Source organism: Antennarius striatus, chromosome 4 (assembly GCF_040054535.1).
Source record: "Antennarius striatus isolate MH-2024 chromosome 4, ASM4005453v1, whole genome shotgun sequence".
Taxonomy (NCBI): domain Eukaryota; kingdom Metazoa; phylum Chordata; class Actinopteri; order Lophiiformes; family Antennariidae; genus Antennarius; species Antennarius striatus.
The window spans coordinates 18,484,579-18,508,749 of NC_090779.1; the positions used below are offsets into that span (position 1 = coordinate 18,484,579).

Below are 24,171 nucleotides of genomic sequence, written 5' to 3' on the forward strand. Positions count from 1 at the left end.
CAGTGTGTGACTCATGACTTTTATAGTTCTAAGGCCTTGTTCAGACTAGTGGTCTATATCCGATTTTTAGCCCATCCAGATTGATGTTGCATATCTCGTGGTCGGTCTGTCCCAATCGGATTTTTGCGGGACGGATTGAAACCACATTTGGGAGGTTGTGTCGTGTCAGATAGGGACAGAGGCATCTGCAGTCTGAACAGCTCCCAACACTCAGATCATATACGGCGGGCCGGGATGTCATATTCGCAACATGAGAGCAAGGCGCCAGAAGGAACAGCGTCGTGCATTAGAACGGTAAAACACAGAAGAAAATGACAATGTCTGGTGTGTGTGTGTGTGTTTTCTCCAACCCTATCAGACAGGGATATCGCCAATATGCTAAGGTAACAATACTTCACGTTCGTCGTTTTTGCTATTGCCGCTGTCGCAATTATATGATCTCGCACATTACACGCACTGAACGACGTCTCCGCCCTGACGTCGTTGCTACGGCAACCTGTCACATCGGCCGATAATGTGGCCCAGTCTGAACAGAGCAAGATCACATTCCACTTGCTAAAAACATTGTAAATCCCTAAAAATCAGATATGGAAAGAAATCTGATATGCCTGCAGTCTGAACGGGGCCTAACAGGTCTATCTTAAGATATATCTTCTGTTCTGTTAGCCCTCACCTCAAACCTGCCTAAAATAAGAATGAGGGTGGGCAAATCAGAGAGAGAAGGAGAGTGGTCAGGTGTATAGACAAAGACGAACCCCAGTTGTGTTTTCCCATCAAACTGGGAGCTTCAACAACAGCGTGGAGCTGAGACATTCAGAGACAGAGACAAGGATGGACACTGACAGCTACAGAGCTTTGAGATATGCTGACTCAGCACTATCAGTGGGCACTCAGCTCTGTGGAGTCTGCTCTGTGTATTTTATAATGTTTGATGTTTGACATCTCTGTTGAGTGCTCAGCTCACTGGTCTAATTAGGATATAGAAGCAGCTTTCTTATAGGACCCAAAGGATATAATAGAGTTTTCCAATTATTAAAATGGGTCAAAACAAATATTAACAGTTACATAATAATAAGAACTGCTATCAATAGAAAATGCCAGATTAAGTTACTGTGAGACTGTGATAAGACAAACACACAGGAGCAAATTACCATTCTTGTGGGTTTTCTCCTCTTGAACTCGAACATTTTTAACTTAGGAAAGTGAGTCATCTTCAGATTACCACCGCTGTATCCGCCGCAGCGGGTCACGGGGTGCCGGAGCCTATCTCAGCGGCACACAAAATTTTGTTACTTACACAACAATTTTTTAATCACTTTGTATCATCACACAAAAACAACTGAGCCAATTTCCACAAACACTGAGTGCCATTCTGGGTTTGAGTGAAACTGTGCAGAGAACAGAGTCAAGATACCATTAGGTTCCAAGTATTTGTGTTGTTATGGTATTATGTCAAAAGGTAAATGGTACTCAGCCAAATATCTGTTGGACGACAGATAAGAGAGCTAAGAGAGCAAACTTTGTGAGAGACCTAAGTCAAAATCATTACAAGTTTATTCTTTATTTACGATTATTAGACAAGCAGGATGTGCAATAAGCTGCACACTGACCTGCTAACACAAGACAACCAACCAAAAATTATGCTTCTGATTTATTCTATTTTGTCTAGATCAACTTAAAGAATAGTTCTATGTATTTGAGGGTTATACATAATTACAAGTGAAAGAAATTGTCATATGTATATGATGTAGCGTGGCAGACTAGTCAAGGTGACCCTAACAAGAGAAAGTAGGATTTTGGTTAACCTTTGCATCAATATATGTCAGTTTTAAAAGATTTTTAAGACTTTTTTTTTTATTTCTTCATGACAATTCACACAGACTACTACACAACAATCTTCTTCTTTTCCTTTCGGCTTTTCCCTTCAGGGGTCGCCACAGCGAATCAATTTCCTCCATCTAGCCCTGTCCTTTGAATCCTCTTCTCTCACACCAACTACCTTCATGTCTTCCCTCATTACATCCATAAACCTCCTCTTTGGTCTTCCTCTAGGCCTCCTGCCTGGCAGTTCAAAACTCAGCATCCTTCTACCAATATATTCACTATCTCTCCTCTGGACATGTCCAAACCATCTCAGTCTGGCCTCTCTGACTTTATCTCCAAAACCTCTAACATGTGCTGTCCCTCTGATGTACTCATTCGTGATCCTATCCTTCCTGGTCACTCCCAGAGACAACCTCAGCATCTTCATCTCTGCTACCTCCAGCTCTGTCTCCTGTCTTTTCTTCAGTGACACTGTCTCTAGACCAAACAACATCGCTGGTCTCACCACAGTTTTGTACACCTTTCCTTTCATTTTAGCTGAAACTCTTCTATCACACATCACACCTGACATTTTCCTCCACCCGTTCCATCCTGCCTGTACACACTTCTTCACCTCTTTTCCACACTCTCCATTGCTCTGGACTGTTGACCCTAAGTACTTAAAATCCTCCACCTTCTTGATCTCTTCTCCCTGTAACCTCACTCTTCCACTTGGGTCCCTCTCATTCACACACATGTAGTCTGTCTTACTGCAGCTAACCTTCATTCTTCTCCTTTCCAGGACAAACCTCCACCTCTCTAGCTTCTCCTCCACCTATTCCCTGCTCTCACTACAGATCACAATGTCATCTGCAAACATCATAGTCCATGGAGATTCCTGTCTAACCTCATCTGTCAGCCTGTCCATCACCATAGCGAACAAGAAGGGGCTCAGAGCTGATCCCTGATGCAGTCCCACCTCCACCTTGAACTCCTCTGTCACACCTACAGCACACCTCACCACTGTCTTACAGTCCTCATACATGTCCTGCGCTGCTCTAACATACTTCTCTGCCACTCCAGACTTCCTCATACAATACCACAGTTCCTCTCTGGACACCCTGTCGTAAGCTTTCTCCATATCTACAAAAACACAATGCAGCTCCCTCTGGCCTTCTCTGTACTTCTCTATCAACATCCTCAAAGCAAATACTGCATCTGTAGTACTCTTTTTTTGGCATGAAACCATACTGCTGCTCACAAATGTTCACTTCTGCCCTTAGTCTAGCTTCCACTACTCTCTCCCATAACTTCATTGTATGGCTCATCAGCTTTATTCCTCTGTAGTTGCCACAACTCTGCACATCTCCCTTGTTCTTAAAAATGGGTACCAGCACACTTCTCCTCCATTCCTCAGGCATCTTCTCACTATCTAAGATCCTGTTGAACAACCCAGTCAGAAACTCTACTGCCACCTCTCCTAGACACTTCCATACCTCTACAGGTATATCATCAGGGCCGACTGCCTTTCCACTCTTCATCCTCTTCAATGCCCTCCTCACTTCATCCTGACTAATCTTTGCTACATCCTGGTCCACAACAGTCACCTCTTCTAGACTTTGTTCTCTCTCATTTTCCACGTTCATCAACTCTTCAAAGTACTCTTTCCATCTTCCCATCACACTACTGGCACCTGTCAATAGACTTCCATCCCTATCCTTAATCACCCTAACCTGCTGCACGTCCTTCCCATCTCTATGTCTTGCCAACCGGTATAGATCAGTCTCTCCCTCCTTACTGTCCAACCTAGCATACAAGTCATCATAAGCTTCTTGTTTGGCCTTTGCTACCTCTACCTTCACCTTACGCTGCATCTCCCTGTACTCCTGTCTACTCTCCTCAGTCCTCTCAGTGTCCCACTTCTTCTTAGCTAACCTTTTTTCTCTGTATACACTCCTGTACCTCCTCATTCCACCACCAAGTCTCCTTATCTACTTTCCTTCCAGATGACACACCAAGTACTCTCTTACCTGTCTCCCTGATCACATTAGCTGTGGTTGTCCAGTCATCTGGAAGCACCTCCTGACCACCCAGAGCCTGTCTTAACTCCCTCCTGAAAGTCATGCAACACTCTTCCTGTTTCAGCTTCCACCATTTCGTCTTCTGCTCTGCCTTTGCCCTCTTGATCTTCCTCACCACCAGAGTCATCCTACACACCACCATCCTATGCTGTTTGGCTACACTCTCACCTACCACTACTTTGCAGTCACTGATCTCTTTCAGGTTACACCGTCTACACAAGATGTAGTCTACCTGTGTGCTCCTACCGCCACTCTTATAGGTCACATATGTTCCTGCCTCCTCTGGAAGAAAGTATTCACTACAGCCATTTCCATCCTTTTTGCAAAGTCAACTACCATCTGTCCTTCTGCGTTCCTCTCCTGGATACCAAACCTGCCCATCACATCCTCATCACCTCTGTTTCCTGCACCAACATGTCCATTGAAGTCTGCTCCAATGACAACTCTCTCACTTCTAGGCATGCTCTGCATCACTTCATCAAAGTCCGACCAGAATTTCTCCTTCTCCTCCAGCTCACATCCTACCTGTGGAGCATACCTGCTAACAACATTGAACATCACACCTTCTATTTCTAGCTTCAGACTCATCACTCTATCCGACACTCTTTTTACCTACTTTTAGACTACTACACAACATGCACACACAAAATGAGGAGTGCAATATGAGTGACTATCATTTTTCCATAGCCTGTGTTTGTCTGCCACAAGGGATAAAGGCATACTGTATTCCCCATATTCCCCAAAGCACAGTATGTATTTTAGTTTTCCTTTGGCTCTGCTGTAAAAAGTCATTACCATACATTCTTAATTCTGTTTATATTTGTTGCTTCACTGTTGTGGTGGTCAAAATATCATCCTGTATTCTTATCTTTTATGAGATAAAAGAACATTAAAATAAGTTCTAAAAGAAATCCACATTGTGTCATATATCGCTGACAGCACTGGAGTGAACCCTCTAAGTTCTGTTTACTCACATCCACCAAAATAAAAAGCCTGGCTGAATTTCCTCATGAATATCTATTCACACAGATGACTAGCACACCATTTACATAATATTTCTGTATCAGAAAAGTCATTCATGCAGAAACATCCAGGTAATATATTCACAACTTGACTTATTGCTTGAATTCCTAATGGTGACCTTGAATAGAGATTCCTATTGACAATGACAAGCGGTTATTAAGGATGAAAAGTAAGATTAATGTGGCAATGGATCAGTTATTACTGAATTATGGAATATCTATGAGGTCAGGGTTAGTTCCTCATCAAAACAGAGAAACATAGTTCCTGACAGCCCCACACTGTCACCAACAAAAATATTAAAGTCCTTCACAAGTACAATGATCATTTTTATACAAACTTCCAACTTTCCCATAAGATTCTGGCATCTCATCCCATCATAAACCTCCCACCTCGAAGATGGCTCCAAACCTGCTATTATTCTTGTTACAGTGAGAAGTATTTACAGCCCCTGCGATTTTGCCAGTTCGCAAAAAAAAAAAGGAAATCACATTGTATGATTTTTCAATGATTTATTTGTATGGATTTTTCTTTTTAGATTATGTGTCTAACAGTGGAAATGCTTCTAAAATGAACTCTTAAGGCCTCTCCCTATTTTCTAAGTGGGAGAACTTGCAAAATTGCAGGGGCTGTAAATACTTACGCTCCTCGCTGTATCCATCTTTCTCGTTCGACCTAAAAAAGGCAAAGAGTGTTACACACATTATTAAAAGTTTGTTTTGCTAGACAATGGAAACCTTTGAAGCCAAAAACACCAGTTACCGCTGCTGAGTAAATTGGCAAAATGTTATTTGTGTGACCACTGTGATGACATAGCCTAACTAAAGATACTCACTTTTACATTTTCAGCCCAACAGGCACACATGGACAGAACAACAATAAACATGAAGGCAGACTGTCAAGTTTTGTTTTGCTGCAGACTCTGTTCAGTTTTTTTATGTTCCTCTGGCAAAATAGATCTGCATCATTTCTTTCTTTGATTAATCACCATGCTGTGAGAAAGAAAAAAATGCACACCCCTAACTACATGTTCACCCCCCAAAATTTGAGTAATTGTTCCATTTCTTCCTTCTTGTTTACTGCATGTTTTGACAGCTAATCAAAAAAAGAAGACGATGAACAACATTGTAATATTTTCTATTCCTTCTTTCAGGGAATAATCTTTCATCAGCACTCTTTCTGCTTAGTTTATGCAGCAACAGCACTTCTGAAGGAGGACAGCTTTGCCCTCGTGAGTGAACAACGACTGCGCTTCCGAGATTGATTGCTTCCTCACCACGTAAATGTGTTCTTCCTGGTTTCTTGATCCAGAAGACGCGTAAATAATGAGCTCTATTGACTTTAATGATCCACAATGATTATGTGACCATTTGGTCTCCGATATGTAACAATGACTTCAATATTCTTACCCTTAAAGATTCAATGAAAATATTTATCGTCAGAAAAATTAAACTGGTTAAGAAAAGATGAATGAGGTGTGTCCCAAATGTGCCTAACATTTATTGTTGTATTTCCAACAGATTAAAGAGAACTGCATTATCTCATCAGGTTTTTCCATACTAGGACTTCATACTCTGTGTAGCTCTCTTTTTCAGGATCTTTTCTGTAAGTCCCATTATTTAAATAAAAAAACATCACTGGCAATGCCCTTCACTTGTCCTGTATCAGCTGTCTATTTTACCTCAAATGCCAGCTTAATTTGTAAGTCTTTAATCTTAAAGATGCCACAACACTGGCTGTGTCTGCAGGTGTTTTGACCTTCAGATGCTTTAGTGTTCTCTTTTCAAAGTTCTTTACTAGTTCAGGATTTGCTGTCAGCAGCAAAATGAATGTTTTAAATTGATCCAAAGGAAGTGCTGCCTATCAATCTTTGAAGGATTACCTGCTGCGATGAGTGAACAGACATGTTTTCTTGCTATGTGTGCGAGCTGTTAAATAATCTCTGCCAACCATGACAAACGACTAAATCACAGCCCTACATCCTCACCAAAAATCCTTCATTAGAACAGGTTTTCAGATACCGATCTCTCTCAATTCTACTTGAATTCTGAGGGAACACGAAGAGATTGTGATGGGCCAGAATATTCCAACCTTTTACATTTAACTTTGCAAACTCATGCTGTCAACATCAGACTAATTACAAATGCAGGAGAATGCAGCATAAAATAAGTGTTTTTACTTCAGATACAAGAGTTTTTATGTCCTACTTGCAAATGAGTTTTAGCATCTGTATGAGCAGTCTCAGACTGCTAAATTTGTAATATAAATAACTAATCTATTCTAAAATTTACAGTATGAGCTATCAGAGCTTTTGAGTCTTGTTAGCGGTATAACCAAATATAAACATTTACTTTTTGATGTTATAAAGTTTGGGGCGGAAGTACTGTAGCTCAGCCACTAAGTCTTGGGCTAGGGACCAGGAGGTAGCCACTTAAAAACCTGTAGGGGCCAAAACTTTTGGATTGTGAACTAGCAGTGGGAGGTGCTAGTTCACCACATGAGCACTGCCGAGGTGCCCTTGAGCAAGGCACTGTCCCCCTACAAGTTGCTCATGATGGGCCCCAAGTGAAAGCTGCCTGCCACTCTACCTCCCATTACCTGCATGCCTACAAGCCCTGTGTGTGTGTGTGTGTGTGTGTGTGTGTATGTGTGTGTGTGTGCGCGCGCACGCGCCGGCCTGTACGGTGTATATACATGTGTGAATATTTAGAGTGCACAAATTATTTCTCTACAGGGATCATTAAAAGGATTAATTACTTTATTAATAATAATAATAATAATAATAATAATGTAATAACTCTTAAAAGTGTAGACAATTTTATGTTTTTATTTTAAAATTGTTAAAGTTGTGACTTACATAAAAAATAAAAAGGAAAGTAGCTTAAATCAGTGGACTGAAATTAGATTTCCTGTCTAGTTTTAATGAATAATATACAATATATTACAACTTCTGCTGCTCTGTCTGTTCCAGGTTAGATGAATTACCCTTAATTACAAAAACTCAAACCATTAGTGGGAATATTAATATCATCAATGTATGGTAGTTTACACGATAAATATATCAAGTAGAAGGTTTATTTTTACTATTGTTTCTCAAATATGAAATTTATAAGTCAAGCAAGTCTTTTTCCAAATGTGGGAGGAAACAGATGTGACTCCTACAAGTAAACAAATTTGTTTCTACGGGACAGAAAATTCTACATACAAAAAAAGAGCATTTTGAGCCTTTGTTGTAACTTGGAAGTAAAATGTGAACAGCATGGCACTAAAATGTTACTGTAACACATTAAGACAATGCCATTATTTAAGAATGCACTGTAACCATAATGGTAACATAATGGTAACAAACCGAGCATCATTGGAAGGTCAAACAAGGTGCGGGACCTAAAATATGAAAATTGATGGATATTCTACAAGCTGCTCAGCCTTTTATCACAGATGTCCAGAGCTGCATTGATAAGGCAAGAAAAAGGTTCATTTTTGTTCTTTCTAGTAGTCAACATAAACTTGTATTTTTTTAGTAGTTTTTATTATTTTTAATAATAACGTTTTACTTTTAGTCATAGTTTAGCAGTTAAATTAATGAGACTCAAGTGGTGGAGCAAAGAAACGATGAGAAGGTTGGTGGTTTAATCCACCGTTCCTTCAGTCTGTGTGGAACAGATTCTCTCAACCGCTCCCAATGTCTGTTTCATTCCATCCATTTCATTGATCTGTAAAATATTTTGTTTAAATTTAATTGATTTAAGTTTAAAGTGAAAACTTTAACAGCATTACATGTGAATTTATTGGTTATAAAAGTTTGAAGTGTCTGGGAGGTAGGCCAAGCTGCCGTCTGTCTAATGGGAAATAAAACTAGGAGCAGTGAGGCTGATGAATGAGCTGCAGTGACCTTGATGGGATGGTGGAGTGGAGTGGATGGAGCTGAGGAGGTCAAGCATTACTGGAGAACTCATGATTGGAGAGCATGACAGAGATAATCAAATTAACCAGACCGTCTCTGGCAGACTTGGTTCAATTCTGTCACCCTCGTACACCCTCTCACAGATGGCTGCGATGTGAGTGTAAAAACAACAAATGATGTCAACATAGAAAAGTACATTGTTTCTTTCTCTCACCGCATTTTAAACGACGAGCAGAGTCAAAGTTAAGCTTGGCGATGTGTGAAGGGGATCTGACTTGATAATCAGCTGCTGACCAGATAGACGAGTCAGGCGGTCCAGATAAGGACACAACAGCATGGCTAAATGGTTCCAAACTATTTATTAGGACAACCAAGGTCAGGCATGTTATCAATGTGAGGCTTTCTTCCAACTGAGATAAGCATGTGTAAATACAAGATAATGCAAGGGGGTGTGGGAGAAGCTATTCTTAGCTGCAAAATTACAATGTGTGTGTGTGAAAAGCTTTTCACGACAATGTGACATTTATAGAAAAGTAGAAGAGATGATGGTTTATGAGGTGGTCTGTGTGTGTGTGTGTGTGTGTGTGTGTGTGTGTGTGTGTGTGTGTGTGTGTGTGTGTGTGTGTGTGTGTGTGTGTGTAAAACAATTCTCATTTCAAATAAATTCACTCTGTGTTGTTTCAATACTGATTACATATGTTAAATTTGATATTTGACCCATGATGACTGTTGAAAACAGCCTGACTGGGTGAAACAGATTTGATATTCAAAATATTGTTGACTTTTATTAAATGTACTGTATTACAAAGTAATGACAGTTTGTGTGAAAATAGAATTATGTAATTACTTGGTTGATGTTGACATTTCCAAATGTAATGCATTTAAAGAGCATACATTATGGATAGTTCTGCTCAGGCTGTGATGTCATCATATTGCTTAATGTTTCTAATCTGATGACAAAATGAATAAAATGGTGAATTACTTTATTTAAAGCTATGACGAGGTGCAGTCCTTCTGATCATTCTTATTTTTGATGACTGACAAGACTGCCTTAACTTCCCTTTGCACATGGTAACTTAAGCAGCAGCAATAGAGAGCCTCTTTAACTCAGGAACATGGTAAATGTTTCAAGTGATGAAAATGAAACTGGACCCAGGAAATTTGTGTCCAGTCTCTGACACAGCCGGAAGAGGATATGCCATCAACTACCTTGTTTCTTGCATTGTGGTTGCCTCACTGTTCACTTGCTTGTTGCAACATCTCAGGCAGAAGAGGAAAGAAGAAAAACAACAACAGGTTGGAACAGAGAAATCTGAGTGTTACTGAGAGTTTCCACTCAGCAGCAGTTCCATGTGATATTAGCGTATCATTCAGTGGGACTCTGTTCCAGTGTTAAGGTGTTAATCACATTGGGGAAATGGAACATGTTTCCTAGTTAATGTGTGACAGGAACATAGTCATCTGTGGAGAGGTGGCAAACCATGGTAACCCAGAGGAAACTGTTGGATTATTAAGAGGATAAATAGATGAACCTCACACATTAATCTGTGTATAAAATATATTTCTCTTTATCATACTATCTACAGATAACCTAATATCCATCTACAGTACCAGGTCATTCTGATCATACAATATTTTGTTATCAGGATACTCAGAACAGAATAGAACTGTAGTGGCTTCCAACATGACCAGCTTGCAAAAACAACAAATGCTCCTATCATGAATGAATGGTAGTGTTACAGGTGTGCCATTTGCTCAGTAAGTCTATCTGAATAAACTAATTTCAGATTACTCAAATAGTTTTGATGATTAGACGTTTTTAAATCATGGCCTACCTCAGCTTGAATGTTGAATGTTGAAATGGGTTTACAAAAATGAGCTAACAGTTCTACTCACATTTTCAACTATGCGCTATTTAGATTGAACAATTTTCACGCAGGTCACTCAAGATTGTTGTTCTAATTGTTACTCTGATAATTATCTGATAGAGCAGTTTAAGTTTCAAAATGAATGACCCAAAAAGTCTACAAAGAGACAGATTTTATTAAACTGGTTGTCTCATTATTAATATTTTTTGTAGGTAGTGTGCTTATTTTCCCAGACAGACTGGGATATTTGCTATGAACAGCTGCTGTTGTACATTGTCAGAGATTATATCAGAAAAGTTTTTTGTGGCTGCACAGCGCCCAGGACATAAAATCACCCCTCCAATAAGCACAGCAGAACTGGCGCCATTGAGCACTGGCTACTATACACAAAATGGTATTTTCCACTTCCTCTACATGTGAGTCGTACACTGGATGTTGAGGGAGTTTTCTCTTAATGGGCACAGCAGAAGTGTTTTTAAGTTTGACTCCATCTCATTCTCCATTATCAGATTTAATCACAGCACAACACACAGAGCAGCAAAGTCACGGCTGAATCATGAAGTCAAAGCTGAAGCTGAAGAAGAAATAATGAGCTTTAACCCAACAGGGATTTGTGTTACCATGGTACCTCAGTGGCTTGACATTGCAGAGTCAAGGACTAATATGCATTAACCCTCTGAGAATCACAAGGGGTCTCCGGAGAGAGTTTTATAGATTCATGTGTGGTATTGTGATGCCACTACAACTTTGGGCTAAGATTATGAAAGCTAGATTTTTTATTCATTTATTTATTTTTTGGTTGTCCATGATTAGCAGTTTTGTTTCTTTGGGGTGAAATTCTTTTCTGGCCAGATTTAATCCCCTGAATTAAAAGATGTGCCTTTCCCTATGAGTTTTTAACAATCAGTTCAAGCAATTTAAGAAAAAATAAAAAATGAGAATAAATTGAGACAATAAGGCAGAAATGAAAGAAAGACAAAACAAAAACAGATGAATATAGGTACAGTAAAATCAAAGAGTAAGTCAGCTGGAAGGTCAAATTGCCTGTTCTGTATTTGGCTTCCAACTGAGTCACAATAATAATAAATCCAGGCAGCCACACATCATGCAGCAGGTTGTCTGCATCGTGTATGGGTCTCTCAAAGACAAAAACACGGAATCTGACTGAGGAGAAAGCTTAGACTTAATTTTGCCACATGTAAAATCCTGCTGACAAAGCAGGTTGCAAAATGTCATTTTGGGTATTTTATATTTGGGTTATTTTGTTATTATTCCTTCCCATTACACAAAACGTTTCCCCCATGGGAAGAAGAGTGAGGCCCCTTTTTGTAAAAGTGCAATGAAATGATCAACATTGCATGTCCTAGTAAAAAAATATATTGACAATGTTGAAAATTACAATCTTCCACTTGATTAAATAATGTTAGAACCTGCACAACTGATGACTTGGATTTGTAAGTGAAAGCAACAAACAACTAAACCAACACACATCCATCCAACTGATATGGCCATAAATCCTCACCTATTTATACTGGTAAGTATGTTCCATTATGTTAGGGTTAGTCCAAGACTCTCCTTCAAACCCATTCACATATAAACACATTGGAAAATGTGTGATATATTCATAACACATACCCGAACATCCACTGTTATGCGGATGGACACGCAGGCGCACTAATGCGCACGCATGCGCACGCACACGCACACACACACATACGTCTGTCTTGTTATATGGATGGTGATGGTTGATGTCTGCTTGGCAGGTTGTTACCTATGTGTCTAATGAGGTAACATACTGCCCTGTCTCACATGTTCAGGTCAGTGGGGTCAAAAATGAGTTCATGAATTACTTGCCCACATCCATAAATAACCACAAGTTACCAGGCTAGACCAGAGGAAAAAGAATGAGACATTTTCTCAATGACAAATGTTCCATGAAGAGTAAATTATTTTACCTCCCTCAGTAACAGTAAGATGGAAGTACCTATGTTGATGAATATTTCCCCTGGCAGCTTTCAGTTCCATTCTACTGTATATTGTACAATATGCCCACACACTCACACAAATGTTGTGACTGCTGGTCCAATTGAAGCCTGCCTTGGTTTGAGTCGCTATCAAATGCAACAAAGGAAACAGCAGAGTATTTTCAAATGTCAAAGGGTTCGCTCGTAGAAACTGCCAAGGTTTGAAGTTTCTTCATTGTGACAAGTATTCTGACCAGAAAAGTTGTATGGTGTAACTGTTCTGTCATTTATGACTTGGAAAATTGGAACATGTGATTTAACAGATCATAAATTTTTCCTGTGTCAAAACAAAGAACTTTATCTGATATGGGTGAAAATGACACACCAGGACACTCATGGGACAATTAGACCTGAAGTCAAAGATGCAGATGCAGTCAAAGCTTATGTTCTCCTTTCTGGATATGAGCTTAACGAACACCACTTCACAGTTTTATTTCAATTTTAGCCACAGACAAAAATGACAGCTACTCCACTATCTCCTTGTTTTAATATCTACCAATTTTCCACTGCTCCCACTACCAAGAGTTAAAAGACAAAGCAGGCAAAACAGACTGGAAAACAGTACAAGACTTTCCTTTTCATGCTCTCCTGTGAAAACTTTCTCTCAGGCTCATCATTCCATTTCCATTTTCTTTAACATTCTGCCCAAGGAATTCAATATGCTCAAATGCTGATGAAGGACTTTTCACCAACCTGAAATGACTTGAGTTTTTAAATATAATTTACATTTATCAGTAATTTAATTAAACACAATTTATAACGAAAATAAGCACATGTTTGTGTGCTGCACCACATGCAAATGGTTTAATTGCACAGTGCTTCTCTCTCTCTCTGTGTGTATGTGTGTGTGTGTGTGTGTGTGGTTGGCGTGCGTGCGTGCGTGTGTGTGTGAGACGAGACAGCATGAGTCTGTTGGTGTTTCCCCTGATTTGTTCCACTACAGTGCTGCCACACGGCTGCAGATAAGACTGAGGAGCAATGCAATCAATGAAACTTGGTGGGAGGATGTGTCTCGGGCCACAAGTACTTTTATTTATTTTTATATACAGCCAACGTTAAATTTTGGAACGGATCAGTATAGCAGGGCTTTGAATGCCTTCAAAGTGCAGTAAGATTAAAATGAAGTCTTTTTCCACATTTTCTTTCATTTCTAATAGAATACTCTACAGATATTCGGGGGGAAAAAAAACTAGTTTTATTTTGGATTGACCTGTTACTTGGCATTCAGTGCCAAACTAGTTCACTGACGGATATAAAAGTTGTATAAATTGGTCCTCGATATATTTTCATCTGTACTACAATTAATTACTGCTCCTCAGTGCTGAACAACAGACAAATGGAGGAAATTTATGAGGCAATACACTCCTGGAAAAAAACTTCATGTGATCGCCTGTCCGGGTGGACAAAAGCAAAAAGAGGTTTGCTGTACAATGTTACAAATAGTAAATTAGTACACCCTACGGGGCACATAATCCTAAATCCCTTCCATACATCCTGTGGGTCCTCTGTTGAATCAGCCCCCGAAGAGGTTATCTGGAATGAATGGAAATTGCGTTCTCTACGAGAACTCTTAACAGTTTTAAGGATGACCTTGGGGTCAACATCAGCTATCAAGGGGAGCCATCTTTTCCTTTAGTAATGGTCCAGTGAGCTTTTACTGGCTCCTATGGCCAGGGTGTTAAAAAGCAACAGTGATTCTGACAGTGACTCTTAAACTAGTCACATAAATGGTCATCCGTTTATTTATTAATTGAGTAGGATGCTGAAACCATATTAATTGACTCTGAACTGGCTGGAAAAATCAACTCAGCCTAATTATTTTGATTTTCTTTTTGCTTCCATTTAACATAAAAGGGAAAACCTTTAAGAGGAAAAAAAACCTGCAGTTTAAGTGACTCATCTCAGATGATATTTATATAATGGGTCATTTTAAGTCACATTTCACTGGAAAAGTATTTTAGACTTCATAAAGATGGAAGAAAAGCAGGCTTACATAATTTATATTAACATCAAATTAATATGTACATAAAGGATACGTAGTATTTATATGATGAGGATTTGATTTTACACAGCTTGGTTTGAGCTGAAAAGCTGTTCTACGAGCTGAGAATGCAAGAAATTAAATCTAGTTCATATGGTATTGCTACTTTTCTCGCATTGCTGACAAGAAAACAGATACAACACCCATCCATCCATCCATCCATCTTCAAGTGCTATCCAGGGCCTAGTCGCGGGCTTCAATAGTCTCAGGAGGGATGCCCATACTTCACTCTCTCCAGACACCTCTTTCAGCTCCTCCGGGGGGATCCCGAGGTGCTCCCAGGCCAGCCGAGAGACGCAGTCTCTCCAGCATGTCCTAGGTCTTCCATGAGGTCTACTCCTGGTAGGGCTTGCCCGGAATACCCCCCCAGGGAGGCATCCAGGAGGCATCTGGAACAGATGCCCGAGCCACCGTGGCTGGCTCCGCTCCAGGTGCAGGAACAGTGGCTCTACCCTGGTGACTGAGCTCCTCACCCTAAGGGTGTACCCAGCCACTCCATGGAGGAAACTCATTTCAGCCACTTGTATCCTGGATCTTGTTCTTTCGGTCATGACCCTAAGCTCATGACCATAGGTGAGAGTAGGAACGTAGATTGACCAGTAAATAGAGAGCTTCGTCTTACAACTCAGGTCCTTCTTCACCACGACAGACCTATACAACGACTGCATAACTGCAGAAGCTGCACCGATCCGTCTGTCAATCTCATGTTCCATCCTTCCCTCACTTGTGAAGAAGATCCCAAGACACTTAAACTCCTCCACTTGGGGCAAGGACTCTCCAGCGACCTGAAGAGGGCACACCACCCTCTTCCTGTTGAAAACCATGGCCTTGTATTTAGAGGTGCTGATCCTCATCACACTCGTATCACATTCAGCTGCAAATCGTCCAAGTGCATGCTGAAGGTCCAGGTTTGCTGTGGCCAACAGGACAACATCATCTGCAAACATCATATGCAGTCCGGACCCCCTCTGGATCCGGACTGCACCTAGAAATTCTGTCCATAAAGATTATGAACAGAAATGGTGATGGAAGGCAGCCCTGTCGAAGTCCAACATTCGCCTGGAACAGGTCTGACTTACTGCCGGCATTGTGAACCAAGCTCCGGCTTCAGTCATAAAAGGACTGGACAGCCCTCAGCAAGGGGCCCCGAACCCCATACTCCCGGAGCACTCCCCACAAGAAACCACGAGGGACACAGTGGAATGGCTTCTCCAGATCCACAAAACACTTGACGACTGATTTGGCAAACTTCCATGAACCCTCTAGAACTCAGTTGAGTTTGTGCAAAGGCTGATCTGATCTATTCATGGACAGAGCCTACCATCCCTCTTTGTACCCCCACTTGGTGAAACCGGACCTCAGGATGTAATATGGCATTCAAATTGTGTAACCAACTCAGTATCAGAAGATTTAATTGTTAGCTGCATCCCTGGACTCTAGGCAAACTAATGCAGCCAGTAAACAATGAATGACTGCATTCACAATGAAATGGCCAGTTCTACTAAAAAAAACAGCAGCCTGTGAATGTAATGATCATTCCTCACATCTTCATGCATCAAGTTCCCTAGTTTCTCAACCATGAGAGAGTGTAATGTATTTTCTTCCATACAAAATGAAATACTTATCATAATCTGTCCTAAATAATATATTCCCCTCTGCATGATCAGAGAACTCCGAAATTCCATCACTCAGTTTCCCTCCAGGGGCCATGTTATCTCATAATAATTATACTTGGATGGAATGTCTGTCAGCCCATTTGCAAAAGCAATCAACTCAAGTATCCATTAAAAAAAGGATTAAAGACAACACCCTATAAAGAGTGATACATGCTTTCATGCATTTTTTCATTCATTCATTCATTTTCCAAGCCTGCTTCTTCCACTGTCACTTGTCGCAGCCAGCAGGAGCGTATCCCAGCCAACTGGCAGTGTGAGATAGGGTACACTCTGGGTGCAACGCCAGTGCATCTCAGAGCCACATATACACACAGACAAACATGCACTCACACACTCACACCTACAGGCAATCTGGGACTGGCCAATTAACCTCAAGGGCATGTTTATGGAGGTGGGAGGAAGCTGAAGAACCCGGAGAGAACCCACGCAGACACAGGGAGAATATGCAAACTCAGCACAGAGCGGGACTTGAACCCAGGACCGCTTTGCTATGCGGCAAAAGCGCTACCCATTGCGTTACCGTGTCACCCAGCAGCTAATACAACCACAGAATATTTGTGCTTCTGCATCATTTTATTTACACCCCATTATTTTAACTTCTCGTAAGTCTTTACAGTTACCAGTGAACAGCAGCATCGCTAGACTGGAAGGCCTCAAGTTACTAAACAATAACGAATGAGGTAAATAAATACTGTAATCCATTAACAGTTAATAGCCTTTTTAGAGACAGGGCATTTCAGAAAAGACTTCCACGTAATCTAGTCTTTTACAATGGCGCCCTCTTTTGGGGAGTTGTAAAAAGTGGTATCGACAAGCCTGGGTATTTGGTTGACAGCACTGAGATGATTTGAAAATACTCGTAGACACAAACAGTAGTGTCAAGGTTCATTGTAAGTTACATTTTGTTGCTATGCATTGTATTAGTTACCTGACAGTCGGTGTTGCTTGGTGCTCACTCGATTGGTATTTTGGACATTGCAGCAGAGGTGAAGCATGGTGAACATGGTGATGATCATAACCACACTTTGGAGGAGCAGGGTGAGCTCAAATTGCTTGCCGATCCTGGATGGGAGCGACACATGAGTTGGATGCAAAAATAAAGTTGGGATAAAAACAAAAAAACTGACAGTTGAACTATGGTATATTCAGTTATGTAGGTTTTATTAGAGGGAAAATAATCTGTGGCCGAAAAATGGAAAGACCTTACAAAATGAAACACTTTAACAGATTGTGCAAAGTATTTACAAACTTCTCTTTATCTGCTCTTCTGCTTAGAACATGACCTGTGCCCTGTTCCACATTTTGAGAGGCAGCCTCTATGTAAACAGCATGAGACTCAGATGGTGTAATACATTTCAGTTGAAATAAGCGCTTCTGAAAAAAGGTGGCTATTCCGCCAGGTTTCTTAAATACTCTTATGTGCAAACGTACAAGTTCCGAACAGTTAAAGCTTTCACATAAAGCTGATTATGACGGGACTGTAAGCCAGTCTGAATACAAAGTACTATTATCTACAACGTATACATTTGTACATAAAAAATGAAGATGTGAAGAAAAAAGTGTTGCTTCCCCTAATGCCTGGCTACAGTTCAGGTGATAAATCCCTCTCAAACATATCAGCAGATGGGATATGGGCAAAAACCACAAACTCAAAGTACATGTCCAATCGATTTTTCTCAAAGATAGTTTCTGTTATTTCAGGTAGCCCCTGTGTCACTGTGTACAACCTGTCCAATTTGGTTTTAATCACTTATTTGACAGTAGTGTTGTGTGGTGTGTATGAACAGTGACTGTGGTTTAACTGCCTCGTTCATCTTTACACACGTCACTGATTATCCTCACCAGAAGAAGACACGCAAGATGTTGGCAATGAGAAGCACCAAGCAGACCATTGTGGAGAACCCCTCGCTGCTGCTCCTCCTCTGGATCTCCTGGTACTGTGGCACATAGGGCAGGGATCCCCCAAAGACCATAAGGCAGGACGCCATCCAGGACAGCAATGTCCACGAACCCTCCATATCTGCCTCTTGCAAAGTCAGCTCTGCATCCATCACACCAACAGATCCTCTCGAGTTTTCCAGGGGTCTAATGCTTGACACTGAGTCACTGTCAAAGAAGTGATAGCTCAGCAGTTACCACTGATAGACATTCCAAGCAAACCACAGGTCAAGTAACGAAGCCCTGACAATAAAATCCCTCAACAGCTGAAGATCAGTTTAATCTGATTACATATTTTAGCAGAAAAGAGGTGGTTACACCTAGAGGCTGTTAGAGTCAAAGTGAAGCAAAAGTTAAAAATATATATGTACTCTCTTATTATTAAAGAGTTGGGTACTATGACTTCAAGCCCATTCACCATCATTTTTAATATGGAGGAGAAGAAGAAGGAAAAGAAGAATAAAAAGATGAAGAATAGGACAAAGAAGACAAAGATGAAAACAAAGACAAAGAAGAGCTCCAATTCAGCTGGGATTAATGAGCAGCTATGTTTTTATTTATACTATGTGCAAAGTTCTATAAATGTGCTGAACTATTAAACTGGTATGTTTCTTTCTTTTTGATTGTCCTCTTCACTGAAGCAAAGGAAATAACTTCAAAGTTATTATTTCTGCGGCATTTTGCCTTTGATGGACATGATAGCTGAAAATATGAGACAGGAAATGGAGAGATGGGGAGGGAGTACACTTCTGGTAGGAGGAACATGAGTGGGAATAAAACTTACAGCTTCTGCCCTCCATGTACTTTACATGTGCAGTTACTTGGACAAAAAGGTATGACTTAGCCTGATACGGTGGGGGCATGTGACTGCACGAGACATATCATTTTCGTTCATGACTAAATGGTATGTTCTAAGAAAAGGTTAGGTGCTATGTTCCTTACTTGGTACCCAGTGTCAGCTGACAAATCACTCAGTAAAGCTTAGAGAGCCTTTCCACACTGGGTCAATGCACCCAGCAAGAAGTGCTTTAGTCAGTGCAATCGAACTAGAAAGCAATCAAAGCGCGTAACCCCATCAAAACCAATGAAACGAAAACCTAAATAATCAGAACTATTTTATAGGTCAAAATTAAAACCCTGGAACACTTGCTTATCAGCAGGCTTCTGACAGAAAAAACGGATAAGCTTGTGAGCGTACACAACAAGGCATTATATTTAAGCGTATTATATTTTGTATCAGGACATAAAAATCATTAATTATTGAAAAATTTCACTAAAGGTCAGATCACATAGTCATGTCATCATGATGAATTTACTTTACTCTGATCTTCTTCATGCCAAATCCAAATGACTGCACTATATCAGTAACATATCGATGGCATCAACAGGTTTATCTATTACTGTCCTGTAACCTAATCTAAATATATATTCCAGTCTCACAGATCCCTATCATGATCCTGATCAAACTGCACACAATAGTGGTACAGTATACTATGAATAACGTGTACTTTCACTGATGGTAACTTTTTATCACATTTGAAGTATGACTGGTGTACAACACCATTCAAACATAAGAGGACATGCAGCTGCACATGAAGCACCAATAGTGGTCCGAAATGATTTTAAAAGGTGAATACAATCTATGTATGTCTGCTGTATGTTAGACACATCCCCAGCTCAATCAAATGCACTGGATTTTCTGTCCTCGTGTGAGACGCCATCACACCACAGGAGCGCGAATGCGTTGGGACACATTCAGTAGTTGTGAAAGGAACCCAATCTCAGTGGGGCTGGGTCAAACAAGCCTGAACGTACAGTGATCACTTTAAGGCTAGGCTTCTGTCAAGCTATGAACAGCAACTGCAGAAGAGAAGCTGTAACACAGTCACTTCACAAAGTATTGTTAAGAGTGTTTACAGTCCAATTCACGACAAAAGAGAGCAAAACATAAATTAAGAAGTCCGTGTCTTTAATTAAAAAATAGAGGACATACTCTCACAACAAGCAACGCAGTGGTATCCGATTCGATTTTTATCAATGCTTCAAAGTTAAAAGATAAAGTTCAACTATTAATAAGTAAACCACAGACCAATTCCAAATTTCCTTACCTTGATGCACCTTTGTCACCTTGTCTGAACACTCCCACTAACGCCCACAGTCAACACACTGCTATGCAGTAGTTTCCCTGGACGCTACCTCGCGTGTCTAATCACAACCCGTGCCCAAGAAAGGAGAGGACGTACACGCGCGCAGGAAAGCACTGAATGTATACATACCCACGCGCGTAAACACGACTACGTTGATGTTTGTATTTAAATCGTAACTCTCAACATGAAACTTGTGGTTCTTTGTTACACATAACGGGATGTAATCAAAGTCATGCAATGGATCATTAAGCTTTATTTAAGACTTAGACAAACTTGACGACTTCTGCTACGTAATATACGCCCCATCCACAACCCGCCCCTCCACACAGCCCCGCCCCTCCACACAGCCCCGCCCCGCCCCGCGGCTCTCGCGAGACTTTGTCTGTTTTGGGACAGTAACTGTGGTCGGTAGGACATTTACAAACCTGACTCCGGAATCTTGAGGGAGCAGCTCTTTGAGTTTTAGTATCTTTTCGGGCACTGATAATCATTTATACATCCAAATGGCTGAGACGGACCCCAAATCGGTGCAGGACCTTACAAATGTGGTGAGTGGAGATCGAGAGGGTGAGCTAGTATTAGCAGCAGTAGCCTAGCAAAACATCACTTGGACAAGGATGGTAAGCTAAAGCTAGCATGCATTGCTTAGCTTAACTAGCATATCACACCAGCAGTATCTCATTTTATCAGTTTGTTATAATGAAATGTGATGATGTGTTCCAAGTGTTTACCCAAGCCAGAACTCCCTGACTTTTGTGTAAATCTACGTCTCATTATGTAATGGTCTTGTAAATGACCTCAGCAAAATACGACCAACTCTCATAGCCCTATATAAACATAAATTATGCTGACGGGAATCGTTATTTGTGTACGTAAAGTCGCTCATTCCAAAAGCAGTTGTAGCAGTGTATATATGTAGTAATGCGCATTTAATAATGTTCATTTATTATATACAGTACATTGAAAATACAGCTGAGATAATGCTTTTGAGTGTTGTCATGGAGATGAGCGTGAGGAATGTTTTGTTTTAAACTCCCTGCTATTGTTAGTTTAATAGTCTCCCTATCCATGATGTTTTGTTCCTTCAAATTACTTTTCAAGTGTTCGTGTGTTTTGTGTTCTGTATGCATTGACTCTTGAATGTTTGTGTTAAAGTGAAGACTAGTGATCACACCACTTTCCACAGCCACGGAGCTACATTTCATTATCAAGTTTGGGCATGTGTTCCTTTCCTTATTCTACTTAAATAATTAAGATTGAACCAACTTTAGTAAATCACAAAAGGAAATTGTTTATCCACTCTAGTTAGTGTATTGGAGTGTGAACTGGCACTTCCCACTGCCAGTTCACACTCCGAAATCTTTTGCCCAACACCTGGCGACCCTCTGGTCCCCAGCCCAAGATCTGGTGGACTGAGCTATAGCCACCCTTATTTGACAGATTCTTGTCACAGCAAATTACAGTATGTTTGTCTCCTGTAGCCTTTTTTTAAGTTTCATACACCATGGTGCGTTAGGGTGAAACATGTATAGACTGTGAGTGGAAAAAGGAATTTCCTCATGGGGATTCTTGAGGTACATCTCTTCTTCTTAGTTTGGGATGGCTGATGTTTTACAATGGCAGACAATTTTTTTTTAAAAAGCATTCAGTATCAGTGTGGAAGAATGGTTTGATAAATTACTTTAAATCAAACCTTTTCAAACACAAAATTTCCTGACTGCATTTCTAACTTTAACATTAGGTAAGGAAAATACAGTGTAATATACGTAGATATCAATTATTTGAAGTTTTTTTTATGTTTGTTTTTTTTCTATTGTATTTCTTTTACTTGGTGTTCTGTAATGTCCTTTTTAACATTCATAACTATAAGATAAAACCACCTTTTCATTTTTTCTTAAAAATGCCCTAAAATTTAACCTTTAAATAACTTAAAACCAGCTTTTATTTGTAAAGCGCTAAGCACGTAAGTAGCACCTAAAATTTTAAAAAACTTTTGAAAGAGTGTTACATCTTACTGTAAAATCACTCAATATTTCAGACAAGTGCTAAATAAGCTTTAGGTAACATTGTTTTAGTGATAAGGTGGTATTCCTTTTCCAGCTTACTTCAAAAATCAGCAGACTACTGCTTGGGTGTCTTTCTGCTTTTGCTTTTTAGTAATTTCATACATATTTTCAAATATCAAAAAGTTTATATTAATAAAACTTTCCGAATGTTACCGTCGTATTTGAGGTAATATGAATGTTATTTCAACTTACTGAAAATGTTGTCTGTAGACATGTTTTACAAAATAAAGTGATATATGCCAGGTTTTTTTTAGTCATTTAACTTGTTTTAAAGGGGTCCTATTATGTAAAACACAGGCAAAATAAGCACTCAGACACAAATATATGCATGTCGTTGACCAAAGCAGTTAATCTATTGACAGCGTTATTAAATCATGTCACTTTTTGTCATCTGCAGTTTGAACTAGTAATGGACGTCCTCATTGCCCACTGGATTGGTGTCGCTGTTAATAGTACTGTATTTACTATTTGTTTCAGGTTCAGACTCTGCTACAGCAGATGCAGGACAAGTTCCAGACCATGTCAGACCAGATCATTGGGAGGAATATCCTTGAAGTTAAACATGCCAGCAGTTTTGTACATGAAATAATGTAGTTTTAACCTAACCTAATTAATGTCTAGAGTGGTGACTCATTTTCTCTTTCATGTCGTCTACAAATTTTCCTATAATTAACCTTACAAAGGTCGAAGCCTGACTTTCATTGGATTTCTCCCATTTAAGAGCAAGTTTGTGAAGTTGTGTTCATTCTGTTAATTATTTTTGTTGACTCCTCTCCTCCACTTGATGAGATGAGCACACGCATTGATGACTTAGAGAAGAACATCGCTGACCTAATGACCCAGGCTGGTGTTGAAGAGATTGAGGCATCACCAGAAAAGGCTAAGGAGGGTCCAGGCTCATAATAAAGGTAATAGGGGGAGAACAGACACACACAAATATCTTAAGACTGAACATCTAAAGTACTGCACTTAGTGTAAAACAATTTAATATATAATATTTGATTTGCAACAATTAAGTTTGGAAATGTGTGTTTAAGTAATTTCACTAAAACTTGGCTATTTACTTTGTCATGCAGGTTCCAAAGTCAAATGACGCAAAGTCAGTCCCATATTCAAGAGGAGCGGACTTTCCACTGAGAATTACTTAACCTTGATTTGGTGTGTTGTAGTGTGAAATGCTTTTTATATATTGAATATTGTGATAGACAACCTTTATGTAATGGCTTGAAGAGTTGAATGTTATTTGTAAAGTAGGCTAGTGTTATGTGCCTGTCAGCACCTGAAACAAGAAGGCACCTTCTGGATTTTGTGAGTCGAACTGGAGGGTTTTCCTCCATTGTATGTCACAATTAATTAAATCTTGTGAGGTGGGAACGGTGATGCCCTGGCCTATGTTGAGAAGTACAACCTGCAGGCCAATAAAACCTCCATCCTTATCAGCATGAGAAATGGGCAATGTCTGAACCCTGCAGTGTTTTAGACCAACAGCACTGTTACTATCAAGCTGTGGGATGCATTCCAGTTCTCTATTAAAGAAATTTAATACAAAGCAGTTTGTCATGTGTGAAATTATAAATAGCCGGCAATGAGGAGAGTGGATTTT

General features: G+C 40.0%; 2 protein-coding genes across 3 annotated transcripts in view; one reads left to right on the top strand and one right to left on the bottom strand.

Annotated features, from left to right (window-relative positions):
* The window catches only part of si:dkey-246g23.2 (solute carrier family 66 member 2), a 50,145-nt gene extending 29,366 nt beyond the window's left edge, over positions 1-20,779 (bottom strand). For both annotated transcript variants that reach the window (XM_068312956.1, XM_068312955.1), the window contains exons 1-3: positions 20,464-20,779; positions 18,260-18,523; positions 17,346-17,479 (exon numbers count right to left, since the gene is read on the bottom strand). In XM_068312956.1, coding sequence (XP_068169057.1) covers positions 17,346-17,479; positions 18,260-18,468 — 343 coding nt within the window. In that variant the 5' untranslated portion in view covers positions 18,469-18,523; positions 20,464-20,779. The remainder of the gene's footprint in view (positions 1-17,345; positions 17,480-18,259; positions 18,524-20,463) is intronic.
* Positions 20,780-20,888: 109 nt separating this feature from the next.
* hsbp1b (heat shock factor binding protein 1b) lies at positions 20,889-24,117 on the top strand. Its single transcript, XM_068312838.1, has 4 exons — positions 20,889-21,050; positions 23,046-23,112; positions 23,350-23,476; positions 23,645-24,117. The coding sequence occupies exons 1-3, from the start codon at positions 21,006-21,008 to the stop codon at positions 23,469-23,471; spliced, it is 234 nt and encodes a 77-aa protein (XP_068168939.1). The 5' UTR covers positions 20,889-21,005; the 3' UTR covers positions 23,472-23,476; positions 23,645-24,117.
* The last annotated feature ends 54 nt before the right edge of the window (positions 24,118-24,171 follow it).